At 36.5% G+C, this 20,208-nt stretch overlaps 1 protein-coding gene across 1 annotated transcript in view; it reads left to right on the top strand.

The window, feature by feature from the left end:
• Positions 1-20,208, top strand: part of rdgB (retinal degeneration B) — a 608,184-nt gene that overhangs the window by 397,892 nt on the left and 190,084 nt on the right. Inside the window, exon 14 of the mRNA XM_090391630.1 lies at positions 18,340-18,498. Coding sequence (XP_090247756.1) covers positions 18,340-18,498 — 159 coding nt within the window. The remainder of the gene's footprint in view (positions 1-18,339; positions 18,499-20,208) is intronic.

The raw sequence follows: 20,208 nt of genomic DNA, 5'->3' as shown, positions 1-20,208 counted from the left end.
GGAGTAGAGCTCTCATAGTACCCATATATAAAAAGGGAAATAAAACTGCATGTGAGAATTACAGAGGTATTTCCCTACTGAGTATTCCTGGCAAGATCTATGCAAGTATACTTGAGAAACGGTTGAGAAGAATTGTGGAAGAAAAGCTTGGTGAAGAACAAGCTGGATTCAGGCCAAATAGAGGCTGTTAGGATCAGATCTTCACTTTACGACAAATAGTCGAGAAAGCATGGGAATATAACAAAGATCTGTATTTAAGTTTTGTCGATCTGGAAAAGGCATATGACAAGGTGCCAAGAGAGAAGCTATTCAATACGCTGCAGTTATATGGTGTGAATGGGGCATTATACCAAGCAATACTTAGTCTTTATTTGAGTTGTAAGTCAGCAGTCAGAATTGAAGGAGGTACAGGAAGATGGTTTAATGTTAAATCTGGTGTGAGACAAGGATGTACATTATCCCCTCTGTTATTCATTATCTATATGGATCACATTATGAAGGAAAGTGGTATTAAACATGATATCAAAATTAGAGATGTTAATGTCAGCTCTTTGCTTTATGCGGATGATGTTATACTTCTAAATAAATTTGCTACAAGTCTGCAAGATTCTCTGACTAAATTGAATAGCTGTTGTAATAGATATGGTATGACGGTCAGCAATAAAAAGACAAAGACAATGAAAATAGACAGAATCATTGAAAATGTCAACTGTGTTGTGAATGGAGAACCTGTGGAACAAGTTAAACATTTCAGCTATTTAGGCACGATTTTTACTGAAGAAGGTAAATTAAATATAGAAATAGACAACAGAATCAGTAAAGCTGGTATGGTGGGAAGTCAATTGAATAAATTCATATGGAATAAGAGAGAAATTAGTCGGAACACTAAATTAGCTGTATACAAGACAGTGTTTAAACCAGTTTTAACTTATGGATCTGAGAGCTGGGTCAGAAGTAAAACACTTGACCAAAGACTAGAGACCACAGATATGAGAGTCCTGAGAAAGATTATAGGCGTGAACAGATGGCATCAATGGCAATATCATATTAAAAACGAGGATATTAGGAAAGAACTTGACATTGTCAGCATCCAGGAATGGGTTAGCAGAGCTAATCTCAGGTGGTATGGTCACTTAAATAGAATGGGCGAGGAAAGATTAGCAAAACAAGTGTTCTCTGCCAGGGTGGCAGCAAAACGACCCAGAGGAAGGCCAAGATATAGGTGGATTGATACGATACAAAGTGCTTTAGACGATAGAAATATAAGATCTGATAATGTTGGAGTCTTGACAAGTAATAGACTGATTTGGAGGAAAATTGTAGATAGGAAATTAATAATGATGTAATTTTTTTCATGTAGTACTATCATATCCTGTACACCCCTTGAGGGTACATGGCAGGAATTTGATGATGATGATGATATTATTTACACAGTATTATTTTATAAATGAAACATCATGTAGCAGTATTTACTCGGATATAAACTTTAAAAGTATGAAAAATGCAAACTTTATCCTTCACCATCGTATTCACTGTCGAAATAGGTTGATTTATATCCCGAGCTTTTGTTGATATAATTTTCCCGTCTTTATACACACGAATTATTTTCAACTTTTCTTCTAAAGTAATTGCACACCTTTGTTTTTTAGATTTATTACCAGCTCGTTAGGTTTTGCATTTCAAATCCATTTTAAGTAAATAAATAATAAGTAAATAAACAATACTTATTTCTAATTGGTAGGTTTCAGTTTGAATGTTACGGCTTTTGCGCACTTGCCCTCTGCTGCCCTCGACATTTACCAGTAACCTGTCACTGCCTGTTACTATACATTACATTTGCTGTGAATGCCGAGTCTAGTTAACATTATGTCGTTGATTACTGCAGTGGATGTCAAAGACGCAAAAGCTGCAAACATGTTCATATGCGCTGGTACATTTTTGAGATTTATTACATAACTGTGAATTTGCATAAGTCGCGTATTGCGTAAGTCGGGGGGTTACTTTATACATGTAATTATAACCAGCTGATATGGATAGTGGCCAATAAAAGTTGAAAAATTGCTTAGAGTCGTAAAGTCAGGGTTTGCTGGAAACTAAGTGGGCTGAATGTGTGATCCAAATTGTTGGGATTTTTATGCCACCATTATTGTTAAGATTAGGGTGGTTAATTAAAATTTCACAGGCTTCTTTAAATTTCTGTCCATACCACTTTTTTGTATGATGTAACGAGCAAGTACTTTTCCAATCAGTTGATGTAGGGTGTTAAGAGCATGATCTGAGAGGCCTGCTTCACCGAAATTGTTAAATTTAATTTGTCATTTGTGCTCTTTTTTTATGGATAGATTGTACATCCAGTTTCCCCAATATAAGATAAGTTACAGGTGCAATAGATGCAATAAATTCCAGAATGTGCCAATGGGGGAAGAAGATCCTTAAAGAGTTTAATATGTTTTTTAATTTTAAAGGTGGTTTAAAACTGGCATTAAGATTATAAATAATGGTGTAGGATTCTATTAATTTTTTTCTGATAATCCTTTAATGTATGGGATAGCTATGGTTTTCCTGTAATCTATATTATTTTTTGATGATATTTTTGATTAATAGTATTTTTGCTATAGCCATTATTTATAAATGTATTGCTAATAATCTGGCTACCTGAACAAACAACATGAGTACATACAATTTACTATTAAAATTGAAAATCAGAACTCGCTAGCTTTCCTGGATACACTAGTCACACATCTTCCCTCAGGCTGTCTATCCTTCATTGTTTACTGCAAACCTACACATACCAGCTGTTATATACATGCTATCTCATATCACCACCCTTTGCAAAAATTTGGAGTCATTAACACTCTCAGAAACAGAGCTATGACAATTTTCTCTAATGAATAAGCTCTTAAACAAGAATTAAAAATTATTAGCAATACATTTATAAATAATGGCTATAGCAAAAATACTATTAATGAAGTTCTTCATAAAACTTCATCAAAAAATAATATTGATTACAGGAAAACCATAGCAATCCCATACATTAAAGGGTTATCAGAAAAATATTAATAGAATCCTACACCATTATAATCTTAATGCCACTTTTAAACCACCTTTAAAATTATAAAACATATTCAACTCCTTTAAGGATTTTCTCCTCCCATTGGCACATCCTGGAGTTTATTGCATCTATTGCACCTATAACTTACCTTATATTGGTACACAATAAATAACGGAAAAAACTCGCGTAGAAAGATTATTTATTAGTATAATTTTCGCCTGTGTGTCACTGGCATCTTCAGTACATTAAGCTCAAAATTAAACACTAACTGACAATTCCAAAAAGCGCCACCTAAGTAGCTGGTGTAAGATAACTAAAAAGGTCAATAACTTTCCTAAAAAAAAATAAAAAAAATAAATAAAAAATAAAAAATAAAAAAATTAATACAATAAAAAGTTAGGAAAGATTAGCTGATTTGTAAAGTACTATCTCCCATAAAGGGGATAGACGTAAGCCGTCGGTTCTGTTTAAGTTAGGAGAATGAAGTAGAGTTTCACATGTTTCTTTATAAAGGCGTTCCATGAGAAACTGACTTTTGTGAAGAACTCTTGTCTTTCTCCAATGAACTCTATGTCTAGTGAAGATGGCATGTTCAGAAAGTCCAGACTTTTCAGGTTTAAAGTATTCAATATAAGATTAGTGTTCTTCTAGCCGAATAGAGGCAGATCTTCCCGTTTGTCTGAAATAAGATAATCCACAAGAGCACGGAATCTGGTAGACACCTGGATGATTAAGATGTGGAAGCTTGTCCTTAGGAGAAGTAAGAAAGGTGGAGATTTTTCTAAACGGTCGAAAGGCAACAAAAATATTCAGTGGTTTTAAAACTTTTGCTATACGTTCACTGATGCCTTGTACATAAGGGATAGTAATGCGCGTTAATTTCTCATGGAACGCCTTTATAAAGAAACATGTGAAACTCTACTTCATTCTCCTAACTTAAACAGATCCAACGGCTTACGTCTATCCCCTTTATGGGAGATAATACTTTACAAATCAGCTAATCTTTCCTAACTTTTTATTGTATTTTTTTTTTTTTAGGATAGTTGACCTTTTTAGTTATCTTACACCAGCTACTTAGGTGGCGCTTTTTGGAATTGTCAGTTAGTGTTTAGTTTTGAGCTTAATGTACTGAAGATGCCTGTGACACACAGGTGAAAATTATACTAATAAATAATCTTTTTACGTGAGTTTTTTCCGTTATTTATTGTGTACGATATGTCTACTCACGGTTTACCTCTTTTAAAACTTATTACCTTATATTAGGGAAACTGGATGTAAAATGGATGTAAAAAAAAACAGTGCAAATGACACATTAAATTTAACAATTTTGGTGAAGCAGGCCCTCAGATCACACTCTTAATACCCTACACCAAATTGACTGGAAAAATACTTGCTCGTTACATCATACAAAAACGTGGTATGCACGGAAATTTAAAGAAGCCTGTGAAATTTTAATTAACCACCCTAATCTTAACAATAATGGTGGCATAAAAATCCCAAGAATTTGGATGGCACACATTCAGCCCACTTAGTTTCCAGCAAACCTGTATTGCTTAGAGTCGTAACTTTACAACTCTAAGCAATTTTTCAGCTTTTATTGGCCACTACCATACCGGCTGATTGTAATTACATGTATACTTTTATAAGTAATTTTTTTTAATTAATTTTTTCCTTTTTTGTAAACATGTTGCTCTGCAGCTTAATTTAATTTTGTAACCTAATAGATAATAATAATAATAATAATAATAATAATAGGACTCTGGTGTTGATGTAGTAAGGGGTTTTTTTTTTCACCAGAAGTCAGGCCAATAGCTATAGCTGTTGGTCAGTAATTTTAGCATGCCATATAGATTGTAGTGGAGCTTGTTTCTTTGTATATATGTGTATACTCCAGACGATGACCTTAATGTGCAGGTCGAAATGTCAAGTGCTTATTTTGTTTTATATTAAACTAAAGTTTTACTCTAACACGGTAGTTGTTTCCATACTTTTCATGACATATACTTAAAACATGATACATGGTAGAGATGCAAGGAGGAAATAGTGGCGGTGGTTTCAGGAAGTATGGGTGTGAGATAAAAGTGAATAGAATGAAATACAATAGACCTGGTAATGTGGTGGTTTAGTGACCATGAGTTTCTTGAGTTTTTGAGGACCAACTAACTTGGGCGGTATATAACAGAGGGCACATGAGGACTGAGGGAACACCCTCAATCCTCATGTGATCATCTTATCACATATATATGATCTGATCATCTCATCAGAGGTTGTTATTAAAATGAGGAATTAAATCTCGCTCTAGTTGGTGGGAGTTACCATGAAGTGATTATCTGGGTTTTTGCCAGCCATCTGAAGACTTCTGTAAGGAAAAGGTATATGTAAACGACAAGGCTGGTGATTATGAGAAGCTAAGGAGACAGATTACAGCTGTAGTATGGTGTGAGGAGTTGGGCAGAAAGGAGATCATTACTATTCAAGAACCATCTGGTAGAAGCATTGTCTAAATCCAAGGGTCAGTAAGTTAAATGATGTAGGTGTGAAATGGATGAATGGGGATATTCACTTGATGATGCAGTGTCACAAATAACTATGAGTAGAGCAGATTGTGATCTTACAAGTAGACTTGTATGCCTGTTAAATTTTGCAAAATGTAATGTTTTAAAATTTGGAAAACAAAGATGGAATGTAGAATATCTACCAAGTGTAAAATTTAGAGGACATATCGTCAAACTTGTGAGGATAGTACAACAAATTCTGGCAATGATCTGGAGGACACTGACTTATGGAAGTAAGGAGATTCTGGTTCCTTTGTATAAGGCCTTGATTAGTCCACATATGGACTACTGTGCATAGAGATGTGCACCTGGTTTTCAAAAGAATGAAGAGATATTGGAAAGGGTCCAGAATCAGTTGATTTGGGCAATGTTGAGTATGAAGAAAGCTTGAGAAGATGCAATTTACAAATAGAGGAAGAGGAGTGATCTGATAGAGACATACAAGTTGGTAAGGGGTTGTTATGGGTTTAATGTTGAAGAGGTTTTCATAAAATGATGGGAGATGAGGAGACAACAAGAGGTCAATAAATAGTATAAAATAGATTTACCTTGCATATGAGGGATGTCCAGAAAGTAAGTTCCGATGGGCTGTGAGAGAAACAAAAATATACTTACAAAAAAATTTTATTGGAAATTAAAGTAGACATCTTTCACCACTTTTCTATATAATTTCTGCCATTGTTCAGACACTTATCATAACGGGGCACCAAGAGTTGTCTACCTTCGTCATAGAAGGTAGAAACTCTTCTACGATGATGTTTTCTGCCTGTGACGCAAACCATGTATTGACTGCTTCTTTGACTTTGTGGTTGTTGTCTTGAAACCGCCGGCCACCAAGGAAAAATTACAGATGTTTGAACAGGTGAAAGTCGCTTAGCACGAGGTCAGGACTATATGGGGGATAATGGAATTGTTCCCAGCCAAAGGTGGCGAGAAGTTGTTGTGTTAGCCGGCCATGCGTGGGCAGGTGTTATTATGAATCAAAACAATGCCCCTGGTAAGCATGCCACATCGTTTATTCTGGATCGCACAACGCAGTTTCTTAATGGTTTGGCAGTACACATTTGCTTTGATTGTGGAGCCTTGACCCAAGAGGTCTACAAGCAAAATTCCTTGTCTGTCGTAAAACACAGTGCACATGATATTCCGGGTGGAAACCATGTCTTCAATTTTGTCTTGACTGGTGATGAGGTGTGCCTCCACTCCATGGACTGTTGTTTGGATTCGGAGGTTGCACGCGACACCCAAGTCTCATCCCTGGTGACAAGTCTGCTCAGGAAAGCATCGCTATCCTCATGGTAGCGTGTCAAGAATTCCAACACACTGCCCAGCTGATTCACTTTGTGTTGTTCTGTAAGCAACTTTGGCACCCAGCATGCGGACGATTGGATTTTCTTAGACATCATAAATACACACCAAGAAGCGCGTACGCACTGCAAGAATGTCTGAAAATGCCACCAACACCTTGCTAAGGAATCAAGAAATTCAGCACGCATGCACACCATTGCAATCGCAGTACTGCAGTGAAAATATTTAAAAATGGAACTTACTTTCTGGACATCCCTCGTATATATATTTTATTAGTATAAAAATTTTGCTCTAGTATGAAAGGCATCTTTGATATGATTCAAATTAAACATCAAGAAGAGAATCCAGTATATTCAACAATGACCTGCTCAAACTGTGTGTACATTATGTAAAGCATCATGAGCACCATTTTTTTAAATAAAATTTTTGCCATTGATATTAGTCCATTGATATTATTGATTCAATAACCTTTGGAAAACACCGTGAAATACTCAAAGGAAACATAACCATCTGCTTATAATATATATATATATATATATATACCAACAGGTTTTGCCAACTTAGCTGTTCGGCTTCTTCAGGTTGAATAAAAGAGATAGAAAACAACTTAAGCACTTAAACTGTTCATGAAGGAATGAGCCGAATACAGTTGTATTTTTTACAAATACAAAAGAACGCGTGCATCAAACACATGGAGCGTGTATGATGTCAACTGTTGTTATTCAGGAACGTTCTGTAATTAGCAGCGAAATTTAACTCTGGCATGCTTAATGATCTTATGATGGTGTTCCAATTATCAGCTAGAATTAATCCTTGGTTTTTATTGAGGTTGTGTTTAGAACGGATGACTGTTAATGACTAGTCTGTGTCCCGAGCAGAAATTCAGCAAATGCTTACAATTATTATGAACTTTGCCCTTTTCTCCAAATTTTCCCAAAATGTTATATATGCTTGGTGAGAATCATTTCTTACTTTGCTGTTTAGATCTCCAACAATGTCCACTTTTTCCATTTTCTTTATGTCAGCTGACTGTTCTAAACTTGAAAAATTTTTCCACTTTTTCCTTAGAAGAAAACCTTCTGTAGGACCATAGGCACAAAAAAAGTTTCATTGTCCATTTTGAGGTGTGCCCACATGACTCTACTTGACAAACTTTATGTCATGTATTGCACATTGCCAAAAACATGCCAGAGAAATATGACTGAAAGTACGCATTTCATATTGAACTCTTAATAATTGAAAACATTTTAAGCACATGAGGATAGCAGCAAGTTTGAGTTGCCTGTAATAACTATGAGGCATTAGTGAATCATTTTTAAGAAGCAATGAATGATTCAAATTGAGATCAAAAAGAAAGATGCTTATATGAAGGACTGCACAAAAAAATTACAAACTTTATACTTTCCTTTATATTAGAATTAGGTTTAATCATGCTGTTGTCAAATCTGTGTTTGGACTTGCAGGAATGTGATATAGTTTTGTACACAACGAATTTTTTTTTTTTTTTTAAAGTTATTGTACAACTTTTCATGAAAAACAACCATTCCAGGATAGTATTCACCAAAGCTGCCAAAAATCTATTATTTCAAGAGTTTCACTTCATGGGACAGATTATTAATAATTATTCTCCTATTGATCTGAAAGCTTTCTATAGAACTTTTTAGCAAGCAGTAGAATGAAGGCTGTTGGATAGTAAAAAAAATATAAAAAAAAGCTATTTAGCAATGCCAGCTCTAGTACTCGATAGGAAAGCATGGCCTGAAGATATTAACTCTCAAGTGACATTTCATGAGAGTGAAGTTAGAGAATTATCAGTTTAGGCTTCAGTTAAATGAAACAGATTGTTTGTTGATTTCAAAAATACCTAACAGATCAGACAGTTTCACAAAAATTGAATCATTTGATGATGCTCTGAGTACAATGCTAATTTCAACAAGTGAATGAGGCTTTTCACAAACCTGTTGTTAGTCTAACCGCAGCTTCTTTCATTACAAAAGCAATTTGTCTGCTACAGTCTAGGAAAATATGTCAGTTCGTGGCTGCTTAGATCAGAGCTTCTTAAACTTTTTCCACTTGCGACCCCTTTTTGCCCAAGAAATTTTTACGCAACTCCGGGTATATCTACCCTATATATATATAAAATGATAAGCCTTTTTATGTCACGTCTGTATGTCACGTTTTTTGAAATGTTTTGAAACTCAGAGGCTACCCTGAGTGTCGAGTCATCAGAATTCAAAGAGAACCAGCCTACCAGTTCGGAACTCGGGGTGGGTGGGTGGGTGGGGGGCTGTTTTGAGTCATCAGAATTCAAGGACAACCGGCCTACTGCGCCCAACTCGGGGGGGCAGTCGGAACCCACCCTTTTCGAGTCATCAGAATTCAAGGAGAACCGGCCTACCAGTTCGGAACTCGGGGGGTTGTAGCCCCACCAGGGGACATAGCCCCATCCCCAGTAGGTATATAAAATAGGTATACATATCAAACATTTACTGATGATAAATCATAAAGAAATTTATTTTAAAACAATTCTTTGGTATACATATAATTTTACCATTTACATAAAGAATTACAATATACAATAGTCTCGAATCTGAGCTGAGGTGTTTCTGGCAGTGTTCGTTGGCGTTGCGTGATGTGACGACATGTGCAGTGCAAAATACACGTTTCTGTTCAGGAACAAGGCTGCAGTGGAGTAGTGAGATGCAACATGGGTGAGCACTGTCAGAAACACCTCGGATTCATTACACGTTTGATTTTGAATTAATTTTTGGTTGTTGCACTTTCAGAAACTTTTTACTGTTGCCAAATTTTTTGCAACCTCGTTTGGGATCGCAACCGACAGTTTAAGACGTTCTGGCTTAGACAACATCATCCAGCAATAGACACACACAGTGATTAAAAAATCAGCATATTGTGCCAGGTGCAAACTTAATATCTCCACTAAATAATACAAATCTCACTGTAACAAACTACGAATTATCCCAAGTTCTGACCAAGCTTCCATGCTCCCAATGATATTCAAAGTAAATTCACCATAACAAAATATTCTTTTGATCTGTGTGTGTGTGTGTGTTATAGTGAGAGTGTACCATATATATTTTAAATATTCAGCAGTTCTTCAGTGCATCCTGTCAGTGTCTGAGAGTATATTTTGAAAGGATATGCCTCAATCAGTATCAGTGAAATTTGTGTGATCAAGATGGATATATCCATCTTGATCCCACAATATGATGGATATATACATCATCATTATCATCATCATCAAATTCCTGCCATGTACCCTCAAGGGGTGTACAGGATATGACAGTACTACATGAAAAAATTACATCATTACTAACTTCCTATATACAATTTTCCTCCAAATCAGTCTGTTACTTGTCAAGACTCCAACATTATCAGATCTTATATTTCTACGTCTAAGGCACATTGTACCGTATCAATCCACCTATATCTTGGTCTTCCTTGGGTCGTTTTCCTGCCAACCTGGAAGAGAACACATGTTTTGCTAATCTTTCCTTGCCCATTCTGTTCAAGTGACCATACCACCTGAGATTAGCTCTGCTAACGCATTCCCGAATTTCGACAATGTCAAGTTCTTTCCTAATATCCTCATTTTTAATATGATATTGCAATCGATGCCATCTGTTCATGCCTATAATCTTTCTCAGGACTCTCATATCTGCGGTCTCTAGTCTTTGGTCAAGTGTTTTACTTCTGACCCAGCTCTCAGATCCATAAGTTAAAACTGGTTTGAACACTGTCTTGTATACAGCTAATTTAGTGTTCCGACTAATTTCTCTCTTACTCCATATGAATTTATTCAATTGACTTCCCACCATACCAGCTTTGCTGATTCTGTTGTCTATTTCTATATTTAATTTACCATCTTCAGTAAAAATCGTGCCTAAGTAGCTGAAATGTTTTACTTGTTCCACAGGTTCTCCATTCACAACACAGTTGACATTTTCAATGATTCTGTCTATTTTCATTGTCTTTGTCTTTTTATTGCTGACCGTCATACCATATCTATTACAACAGCTATTCAATTTAGTCAGAGAATCTTGCAGACTTGTAGCAGATTTATTTAGAAGTATAACATCATCCGCATAAAGCAAAGAGCTGACATTAACATCTCCAATTTTGATATCAGGTTTAATACCACTTTCCTTCATAATGTGATCCATATAGATAATGAATAACAGAGGGGATAATGTACATCCTTGTCTCACACCAGATTTAACATTAAACCATCTTCCTGTACTTCCTTCAATTCTAACTGCTGACTTACAACTCAAATAAAGACTAAGTATTGCTTGATATAATGCCCCATTGACATCATATAACTGCAGCGTATTGAATAGCTTCTCGCTTGGCACCTTGTCATATGCCTTTTCCAAATCGACAAAACTTAAATATAGATCTTTGTTATATTCCCAGGCTTTCTCGACTATTTGTCATAAAGTGAAGATCTGATCCCGACAGCCTCTATTTGGCCTGAATCCAGCTTGTTCTTCACCAAGCTTTTCTTCCACAATTCTTCTCAACCGTTTCTCAAGTATACGCTTGTTGTCGCACTGATTAGATCGTCGGCTTGTCGAGAGCTCCTGAAAAGATTAGTAGTATTTTGTGTTAACATTAGATATTTTACTAGAATTTTAAGTAGTATTGTTTGCTTTTTGTTTCTTGGTGTGTCTGTGCAATTTTTGCATGTTTTCTGTTATTTTAATTATTATTTTTAAGAAAAGATAGTGTACACATGGCACCAATAAAGAAAAAAATGGCGGCCAGGTCGCCATGTTTGTTTAAGAGTTTTGATGTAAACGAATTTATGCAATGTGCTGTCTGTGAGATGTATGCCTTGCGAAGAGCGGTGAGAGTCTAGTTAGAAAGTGATAGTGGAGTTAATATGTGTAGAAAGTGTAAAGAGAATGAGGACTTCAAGCGTGTTTCGTGTGTCGAGAGTGATATCGTTAACGATAGTCAGAATATAGAAAATGGCAGTGTGCTAGAGAATTGCGTGGTAGTGCCAGATAGGTGTGAGAGCGTCGCTGAATGTGTAAATGAAGGTAGAAACACAGAAAGAATGGATGATTTGATCGATAATGAAAATGGTGAGATAAATGCGAGTAGCGAAATTGCCCGTTTGAATGGTGCGATACACAGAGCTAAAAGACAACTGGAGCGTATGGAAAAATGTGTGTTGAACATACCGACAAATAACCGGCGGAAGTCTGTGACGGCAAATAATAGAATATTCGTAAACGTCAATAAAATGAAGGAGCGAGTGCTTTATGGGGATTCGCTATTAAGAGGCGTAATAATTGAGAGTTTAACGAAGTCGTACCAGCCGGGTGCGAACATAAAGGACGTCAGCGAATCTATTCGACTGCAGAAACAGAGGGTGAAAGAGATGATAATCGTGGCAGGAATGAATGATTTGAAAGAGGACAAAATGGAAATGATAGAGCATGTGAGGGAGTTGTTTGAGGTAGCAAAAGAGAAGAGTGAGAGAGTTAGGATGGTGAGTATCTTACCGCGGTATGACAGCGAAGTGTTTAGAAGGAGGGCCATAATTGCCAATGACTTTATGCATGGGTTATGCATGGAGAGTGGTGTGGAATTTGTGGATGTGTGGAATGAGTTCGATGGGCGAAAGGACTTATATAAGATGGATGGGTTACATTTGAATGGAGTTGGTGTACGGAGACTTGAAAGAGTGTCGATGAATGATGTGGAAGTGGATGTACAGACTCAGGGAATCTAGATTTATTAAGGGGGGTGTAGACATGCAGACTTTAGGGGGGCAGTTAAGTGTATGAATGAGTATATTATGCCCGAGCGAGTACAACGGACAACAAATCAGAATGGGATAGTTAGTATAAGGCATCAAAGTAGATATGGGACAAATGGGCTTCTGCGATTCATGTACACTAATGCTAGGAGTATTAGGAACAAGAAGGAAGAGTTTTTGGCCATGGTTGGCACTTCCAGGCCACAGGTTGTCGGTATTAGTGAAACATGGCTGACAGAAGATGATAAAGCTAGTGGGATTGAATGCGACGGGTATAGCATGTTCAGGAGTGACAGGGTGAATAAAAAGGGGGGAGGAGTGTTATTGATGATAGCTGATGAGCTTCAGCCAAGGAGTATGGAAGTTGAACTGCAGGATGGGGAAAAAAGCGCATTTGAGGCTGTTTGGTGTGAGATAGAATCTAGCAGAACAAAATATACAATTGGGTGCTGCTGTAGACCGGGTGATGGAGTGGATGGTGGGGATAGTATGCATAAGCAAATAGAAGAAATGAGTGGAAGGAGGGTAATTATTATGGGTGATTTCAATTATGGTAACATTGACTGGAAAGAGGAGAGGGCACATGGGAGGAAGGAATTGGATTTTATGCGGTTATTAAGGGACAACTATCTACGGCAACATGTATTGGAAAATACCAGGGTGCAGAGAGTGCTGGACCTAGTAATTGCAAATGAGAATGTGACTGTAACGAACATGACCATGTTGCCACCAATTGGTGAGAGTGACCATAAGGTCATGACTTGGGAGGTGGCTAAAGGAGTCGAATTTACAATTAAGACAGGGTACATGTGGAATTACCGGGCTGGTAAGTATGACAAGCTTAGGTGTGTGCTTGGCTCAATGCCATGGCATGTAAAACTGCAAGGGCTGGATGTCGATAGCGCATGGGAGGTGGTTAAGAACTGTTTGCAGGAGGCAATGGTTGACTGTATACCAAGAGTCCGAATAATAAATCAAGTAGGGGTTAAATGGAGGAATAACACTATTAAGCTTGAGCTGCAAAAAAAGAAACAATTGTGGAGGGAATTTAAGGCGAAGGGTGACCATCACGCGCAGGAACAGTATAAAGCTCAGGCCAGGATGGTAACAAGGGTGGTAAGAAAAGCAAAAGCAGATTACGAAAGGAAATTGGCCAAGCAGGCTAAAGAGAATCCCAAACAGTTTTTTCAATATGTTGCAAGTAAAAGGAAAAATGCTCATTGTAGAATGATCTTAAAAAATGCTGAGGGTAGGGAGGTAACCGAATCAGTCGATATTGTGGAATTACCGAGCGAGCACTTTGCAAGAGTATATCATCCAGGTGGTGACTTTACAGGAATGGAAGAACCAACAGCTTATACTGGAATTGTGATGAATGAAGTAGAGGTAACTAGTCTATTACAGAACCTCAATGTCAATACATCTGTGGGATTGGATGGTATACCAGCTCATGTCGTACGTGAAGCGGCCAAAGAATTGTCAGTGCCCTTGACCATTTTGTTTAATTTGAGCCTCAGGACTGGGTCAGTCCCAAGGGGGTGGAAAGAGGGGAAAATAGTTCCACTGCACAAAGGTGGTTCCAAGGCTGCTGTTGAAAATTACCGGCCAATCAGCATAACAGGAATCATTATCAAGGTCTTAGAGAAAATAGTCAAGAGGAAAATACAAGATTGGATAGAAGAAAATGGGATACTGTATCGGGGACAGCATGGTTTTGTGAAGGGTAGGTCATGCCTCAGTAACTTGCTCACGTATTATAACACAGTGACGGCTGAACTGGATAAGGGTAATGGGTTTACAGTGATTCTACTGGACCTTGCTAAGGCCTTTGACAGGATACAACATGGAATTCTAATCAGTAAATTGCAGCATATGGGAATGGACATAGGGTTGGTGAGATGGATAGGAGGGTGGTTGACGGAGAGATATCAGAGAGTGGTTTACTCAGGAGTAGACGGCCTGTGACTAGTGGTGTGCCACAAGGATCTGTTCTTGGACCACTGCTGTTTAATTTGTTCATAAATGATATAGGAAAGGATCTGAGAGGAACAGTTCATTTGTTTGCGGATGATGCGAAGTTGGGTAGGGCAATAGTGAATGCAGATGACGTCAAAATTTTGCAGGATGATTTCGATAGATTGCAGGTCTGGGCTAAGGAGAATGGATGTCAATTTAATGTGGCAAAATGTAAGGTTATGCATTTTGGGGTGAAAAGATTGGCGGCAGTTTACTGCATTGGTGGAACCGTGCTCCAGGAAATTGATGAGGCTTTAGGAGACGAGATTTAGGAGTGTTGGTGGATAAGGAATTGAAATTTAGGGGACACATTGCAAAAGTGGCCAAATCAGTTCATCAAATCACTTGGTTGCTGAAGAATACGTTGACAAGCAGGTTATTGTTCCTCTGTATCGAGCCTTGATAAGACCCCATCTCGACTACTGTGCTCAGATTTGATCACCTAGGTTTCTTCTTGATGGGGAGGAGGTGGAGAGGATCCAGAGGCGAGTGACCAAGATGATAGCAGGTCTGTGGAATGAACCGTATGAGAACAGGTTGAGGATTTGTGGGTTGCAAAAATTGGTTGATAGGCGGAGGAGGGGAGATATGATTGAGACATTCAAATTACTGAAGGGTTTCTATAAAATTAATTCAGAAGATATTTTTGAGAACAGGGCTGGTTGTGGGAGGACTAGGGGACATCCATGGAAACTGGGCAAAAATGTGGTTAGTAAAGGTGTTAGAGCTGGGTTCTTTACTTTTAGAGTAGTGAATGAGTGGAATGCGCTCCCTGAGTCTGTGGTGGATGCTGTGACAGTGAATGAGTTTAAGGCGGGTATGATAGATATTGTATGAATGTCGAACAGTTGTGATGAATATGATTTGAGGCCTCCCTCGATGTGTCTAATGACTCCCTGGAGTTGCCCGTAATAATAGTAATACTTGCATAGATCTTGCCAGGAACACTCAGTAGGGAAATACTTCTGTAATTCTCACATTCAGTTTTATTTCCCTTTTTATATATGGGTACTATGAGCGCTCTACTCCAATCATCGGGAATTTGTCCCTTTGTCCAGGCTTTCGGAACTATGCAGTGCAGCCACTGTAACACTCTTATACCACCATACTTCAGCATTTCTGGTCGAATATCATCTACTCCTGCTGCCTTTCCACATTTCAAGCCTTTGATGGCTTTTTCTACTTCGAGTATAGATATCTATTCCTGACTGCATGCCTGGTTAGTGTTTTTTTATCACTGTGCTGTCATCTCTGCTTGTTTCATTTAGCAGTTTTTCAAAGTAATTACTCCATACTTCAAGGATATCTTTTTCTCCTGTTTTCATGTCACCTTTATCATCTCTAACTCCTTTTACAGCACTCTTTCCTCCATTCCTAAGCTTCTTCAACAACCTCCAGAATATTTTGCCACCTTCTTGATATTTATTTTCTATATTCTTGCCAAAGTCCTCCCATGACTTTTGTTTAGCTAGTTTTACAATGTGTTTAGCTTTCTTACATTTGTCTCTGTATTCTGTAAGAGTAAAAGCTGACTTATTTGCCAGGAACCTTTGATATGCTTTCTTCTTTTCCTTCACTGCCTCTTTAACTTCCTGTGTCCACCAGGTAGTTCTGATTTTTTTATCCTTGCACACAACCTCACCACATGCCTCTCTGGCAGAATCAATCAATGTTTTCTTCAGAGTTTGCCACTGAATCTCCAAGGCTTGATTCTTGTTCTCAAACTCTTTCATTTTCTTTTCAATAATCTTTCTGTATTTTATTCTACAGTTCACATCTGAGAGCTGCTAAACTTTTATTCGCTTTAAAACTTTCTTACATGTTATTCTTTTCAATATGAAATTCAATTTTATCCTGCTCATGACTAAATAGTGATCACTTCCAATTTCAAATCCTCTGTAAACTCTGGTGTCCTACACCAGGGAGAAAACATCACTATCAACAATAACATAGTCAATGAGACTTTTCTTATTCCTAGCCTCTTCTCTCCATGTGAATTTGTGCACATTTTTATGTTGGAACATGGTGTTAGTAATAACCAGTCCATGTCCTGAGCAGAAATCCAACAGATATTTGCCATTATTATTAGCTTTGCTCTTTTCACCAAATTTTCCCAAAATATTTTTGTATGTCTCACAATCATTTCCTACTCTGCTATTTAGATCCCCAACAAGGACCAACTTTTCCTTTTTCATTGTGTCAGTTGCTTTTTCTAAAGCGTCAAAAAATTCCTCCACTTCTACCTTAGTAGAACCTTCTGTGGGAACCATAGGCACAAATAAGTCTCATTGTCCAGTTCCCCATTCTCATATTTGCCCACATTACTCTACTTGAGACTGACTGCCATTCAAGCAGATTAGCCTCGTATTTTGTGTTGAATACTATGGCTACTCCTTTTCCTTGATTGTCATTGCCTGAATATAACATTTTGTATTTATTGCTCAGAAAGATCTCACCAGTTTTGGTCTTTTTTGTTTCAGTCACCCCTATTATGTCGATCTGGTACTTATCTAATTCCTCAGCTAGCTCCATTTCTTTGCCATTCAGGCTTCTTATGTTGATAGTACCGATCTTTATCTCTGGTGATGTTGAGTTGGGGTTTGTTTTCAGATTTGTTCCAGTAGCTGACTTTTCGCTGTTCGCTCTGGTTCTCTGGCGAAAACAACAGGGGTCTTGTTTAACCGGGCGACGCCCCAACCAGCATGAAATTTTGTCATGTTGTACCATATTTTTTTTTTATTTTGGTTTAACCAATAAGAGTACAATTTGGTCGGCTAAATCCCAAATTGCCAGCCCATCCTCGTTCGTTCAGTATCAAAGTAGATACCCAACAGGGTAAACCACGAGAAGGTGAGGATTGGACATTAGGTCAGAAGCCCTGGTCGGTTCTCCGCATTCCTTTAAAAGCTATGTGGAGGTCTCCTCTCAGTTATACAGCTTTGACCCTTAAGCACCACATCATACTATATCAATTAGCTTCATAGCTACAGCTGTATCTGGCAAAAGAGTTTTGACCTACATTATTTTGACACTTAACCCTGGAAAACAAATCCCACAGTCAAAAATATGTGAAGACATATTAGAAAATAAAAATATATGTTATAAAAATATGTGAAGTTGATTGTATATTTAATATATGAAGCAGACCCAGGACCATGGTATGCTTCAATTAAACAAAACAGAAAAATATGCTTCTGAAATAATATTTAAGACTGGCTCTTGAGCATAGAAGTAAAACTGATGCCTTGAAAGTGTATTTTTTAATATTATAATATAGTAAATTACATAATATTGAGGTCACTTCAAGACTGATTCAGTACTTGTAGTCGGAGGAGTAAAAAGTTTATGTATGTGTGATTTTTTCTGTTACTGACTAGAGATATCAATCATAATGTAAATAATGAACATTATTATTCCATTAAGTCTACATATTATTAATAAAATATAATTGCCATAGTATTTTAAAAACTTGGTCTCTTTTGACAGTTTATCTATTCAGAATATATTTTATTTTTGAATATTATTTTAATAATGGTAATAAAAATTATTTATAATTTAAAATACATTTTAAATATTTAACGCTTTCCAAACTGATATTTTTTGGTACATTTTCACAGTGGAATATATTCAAACCTATGCTCACCTGTTTGTTGAAGGATCATCTGGAAATACACAATCATCTTATTCTGCAACTGGTAGGAGAACAAGTGAAGCAAGCATTACAAGCACTATGTCTGGAATGGTAGAGACTATTCCACTTTCTACAGTCTCTTCATGTAGGTGCATATTTTATTTATTTATGATTATAATTATATTATTATATTCTTTTCTCTATATATAATTATTATCTTAGCATGAGGTACTTCTGGGAACATCTTTCCAATCTCTCCTTAATTAATTTGCACTAACCGTTCTCACTGGGTAATTCATTTCACTTGTGAAGAAAAAATTTAATCCTTGCATCCTTACTGACTACTTTCCTTCATACAGGTGTGGAAACTTGTTCTTTCTCCTCCTGTCACATACTGAAAAATTTCAGTCATCTCTGTTTCTAAAATTGTTGCATCCATCTCTTATTTTCTTCTTCTTTCAAGATATAAGCTAAAAACCTATATCAGCATTCTAAGGTTTTCAGCCTCTTTGGGCTATACCTTGTAACTTCTTTTGGTACAAGGTATACTTCTCCTTTCTCCGTTTTTTGTATATATTCTCTCCAATTCATTTGGTTTTCTTTTATTTTATCATTTATTGCTTGTATTTCTAATTCCTTCCTGATTTCATCATTTCGTACTCTTCCATTCTTGTACATCCTTGAACTGCTCTAAGAAATTTCATTTTGACTGCTTGTATTTTATTTTCATCTTTTTTTCTCTCTATCCAACTTTCTGCTTCAAATAGCATTGTTGCCACTGCCATGACTTTATAAAATTTTAATTGTGTTTCCTTCCTTGTTTTGACTTTTGTTGTTCATCTTATAGTACTGCAGATTGCTTGAAAATGGTGTTACTTATTGTCTGTATCAAATGTTGTCATATCCAAAATATTGAAAATGCATTATTATTATTCTAGAGTTTAGTTTTCAATTACCATTTTTTCTCATATGAGATATTTACCCCAGAATGTCTTAGTTTTAGTTTTCTTTGATAAGATTTATAAATTATATTCACTAGTTAATTGCTGTAGATAGTGAATGGATCTCTATTTTTTGATTTTTGTATAATTACTTGACAATCTTCATAAAGTATTGTGTTTACTGTTGTATGTTGATTGATGTTTATTACTGGGTTTACCACAGATTTCTGCTTCTTTATTAGATCATCTTCTATATATGTATTAAATAAAGTAGGAGAAAGGCTACATTCTTGTCAGACCCCCTGATTAGTTCTATTTCTTCTGCTGTGTATTCATTGATATTTATGATTGCAGTTGTCTTGTTATATAGGCTCTTAATTGCATTTAATAACTGTTTTGAATAGCCTCGGTCTTCTATTATATTCCATTAATTTTTTTCTGTTAATTTGGTGAAAGATTTTTTCATAATCTATGAATACTAGGTGAGTCTGTACATTAAATTCTTGTCTTTTTTTTTTTTCTTTTTTTCTATGATTTAGGAAGGGTAGAAGTTGCAATGATGATGTGAATACATCATCATTACAACTTCTACCCTTCCTAAATCCAGCCTGTTCCTCTAATAACAAACTATCATCAATAGTAGCAAGTCTTTTATTTTAAATTTTACTATATACTTTATATGCTGTATTTAATAAGTTAATGGTTCTGTAATTTTTCCATAAATTTCTATTTCTTCTTAAAAACTGAGATCCAAGAACTATTTAATAGGTGGTCTTATTTTGAAATCTTTTGCAACCAAAATTGATGAGGCTAATGACATCATTAGCCTCATGAATCTCTAAAAGCAAAGTTCTGTAATATATAAATGTAATCCAGAATGTCTTTACCCCAAAATATATAACTTTGAATATGAC

This window comes from Typopeltis vanoorti, chromosome 4 (genome assembly GCF_054136105.1).
Source record: "Typopeltis vanoorti isolate ZY-2024b chromosome 4, IOZ_Tvanoo_1.0, whole genome shotgun sequence".
NCBI classification, from domain to species: domain Eukaryota; kingdom Metazoa; phylum Arthropoda; class Arachnida; order Uropygi; family Thelyphonidae; genus Typopeltis; species Typopeltis vanoorti.
The sequence above is the reverse complement of the archived record's forward strand: the minus strand, read 5'-3'. Positions and strand labels throughout refer to the sequence as shown.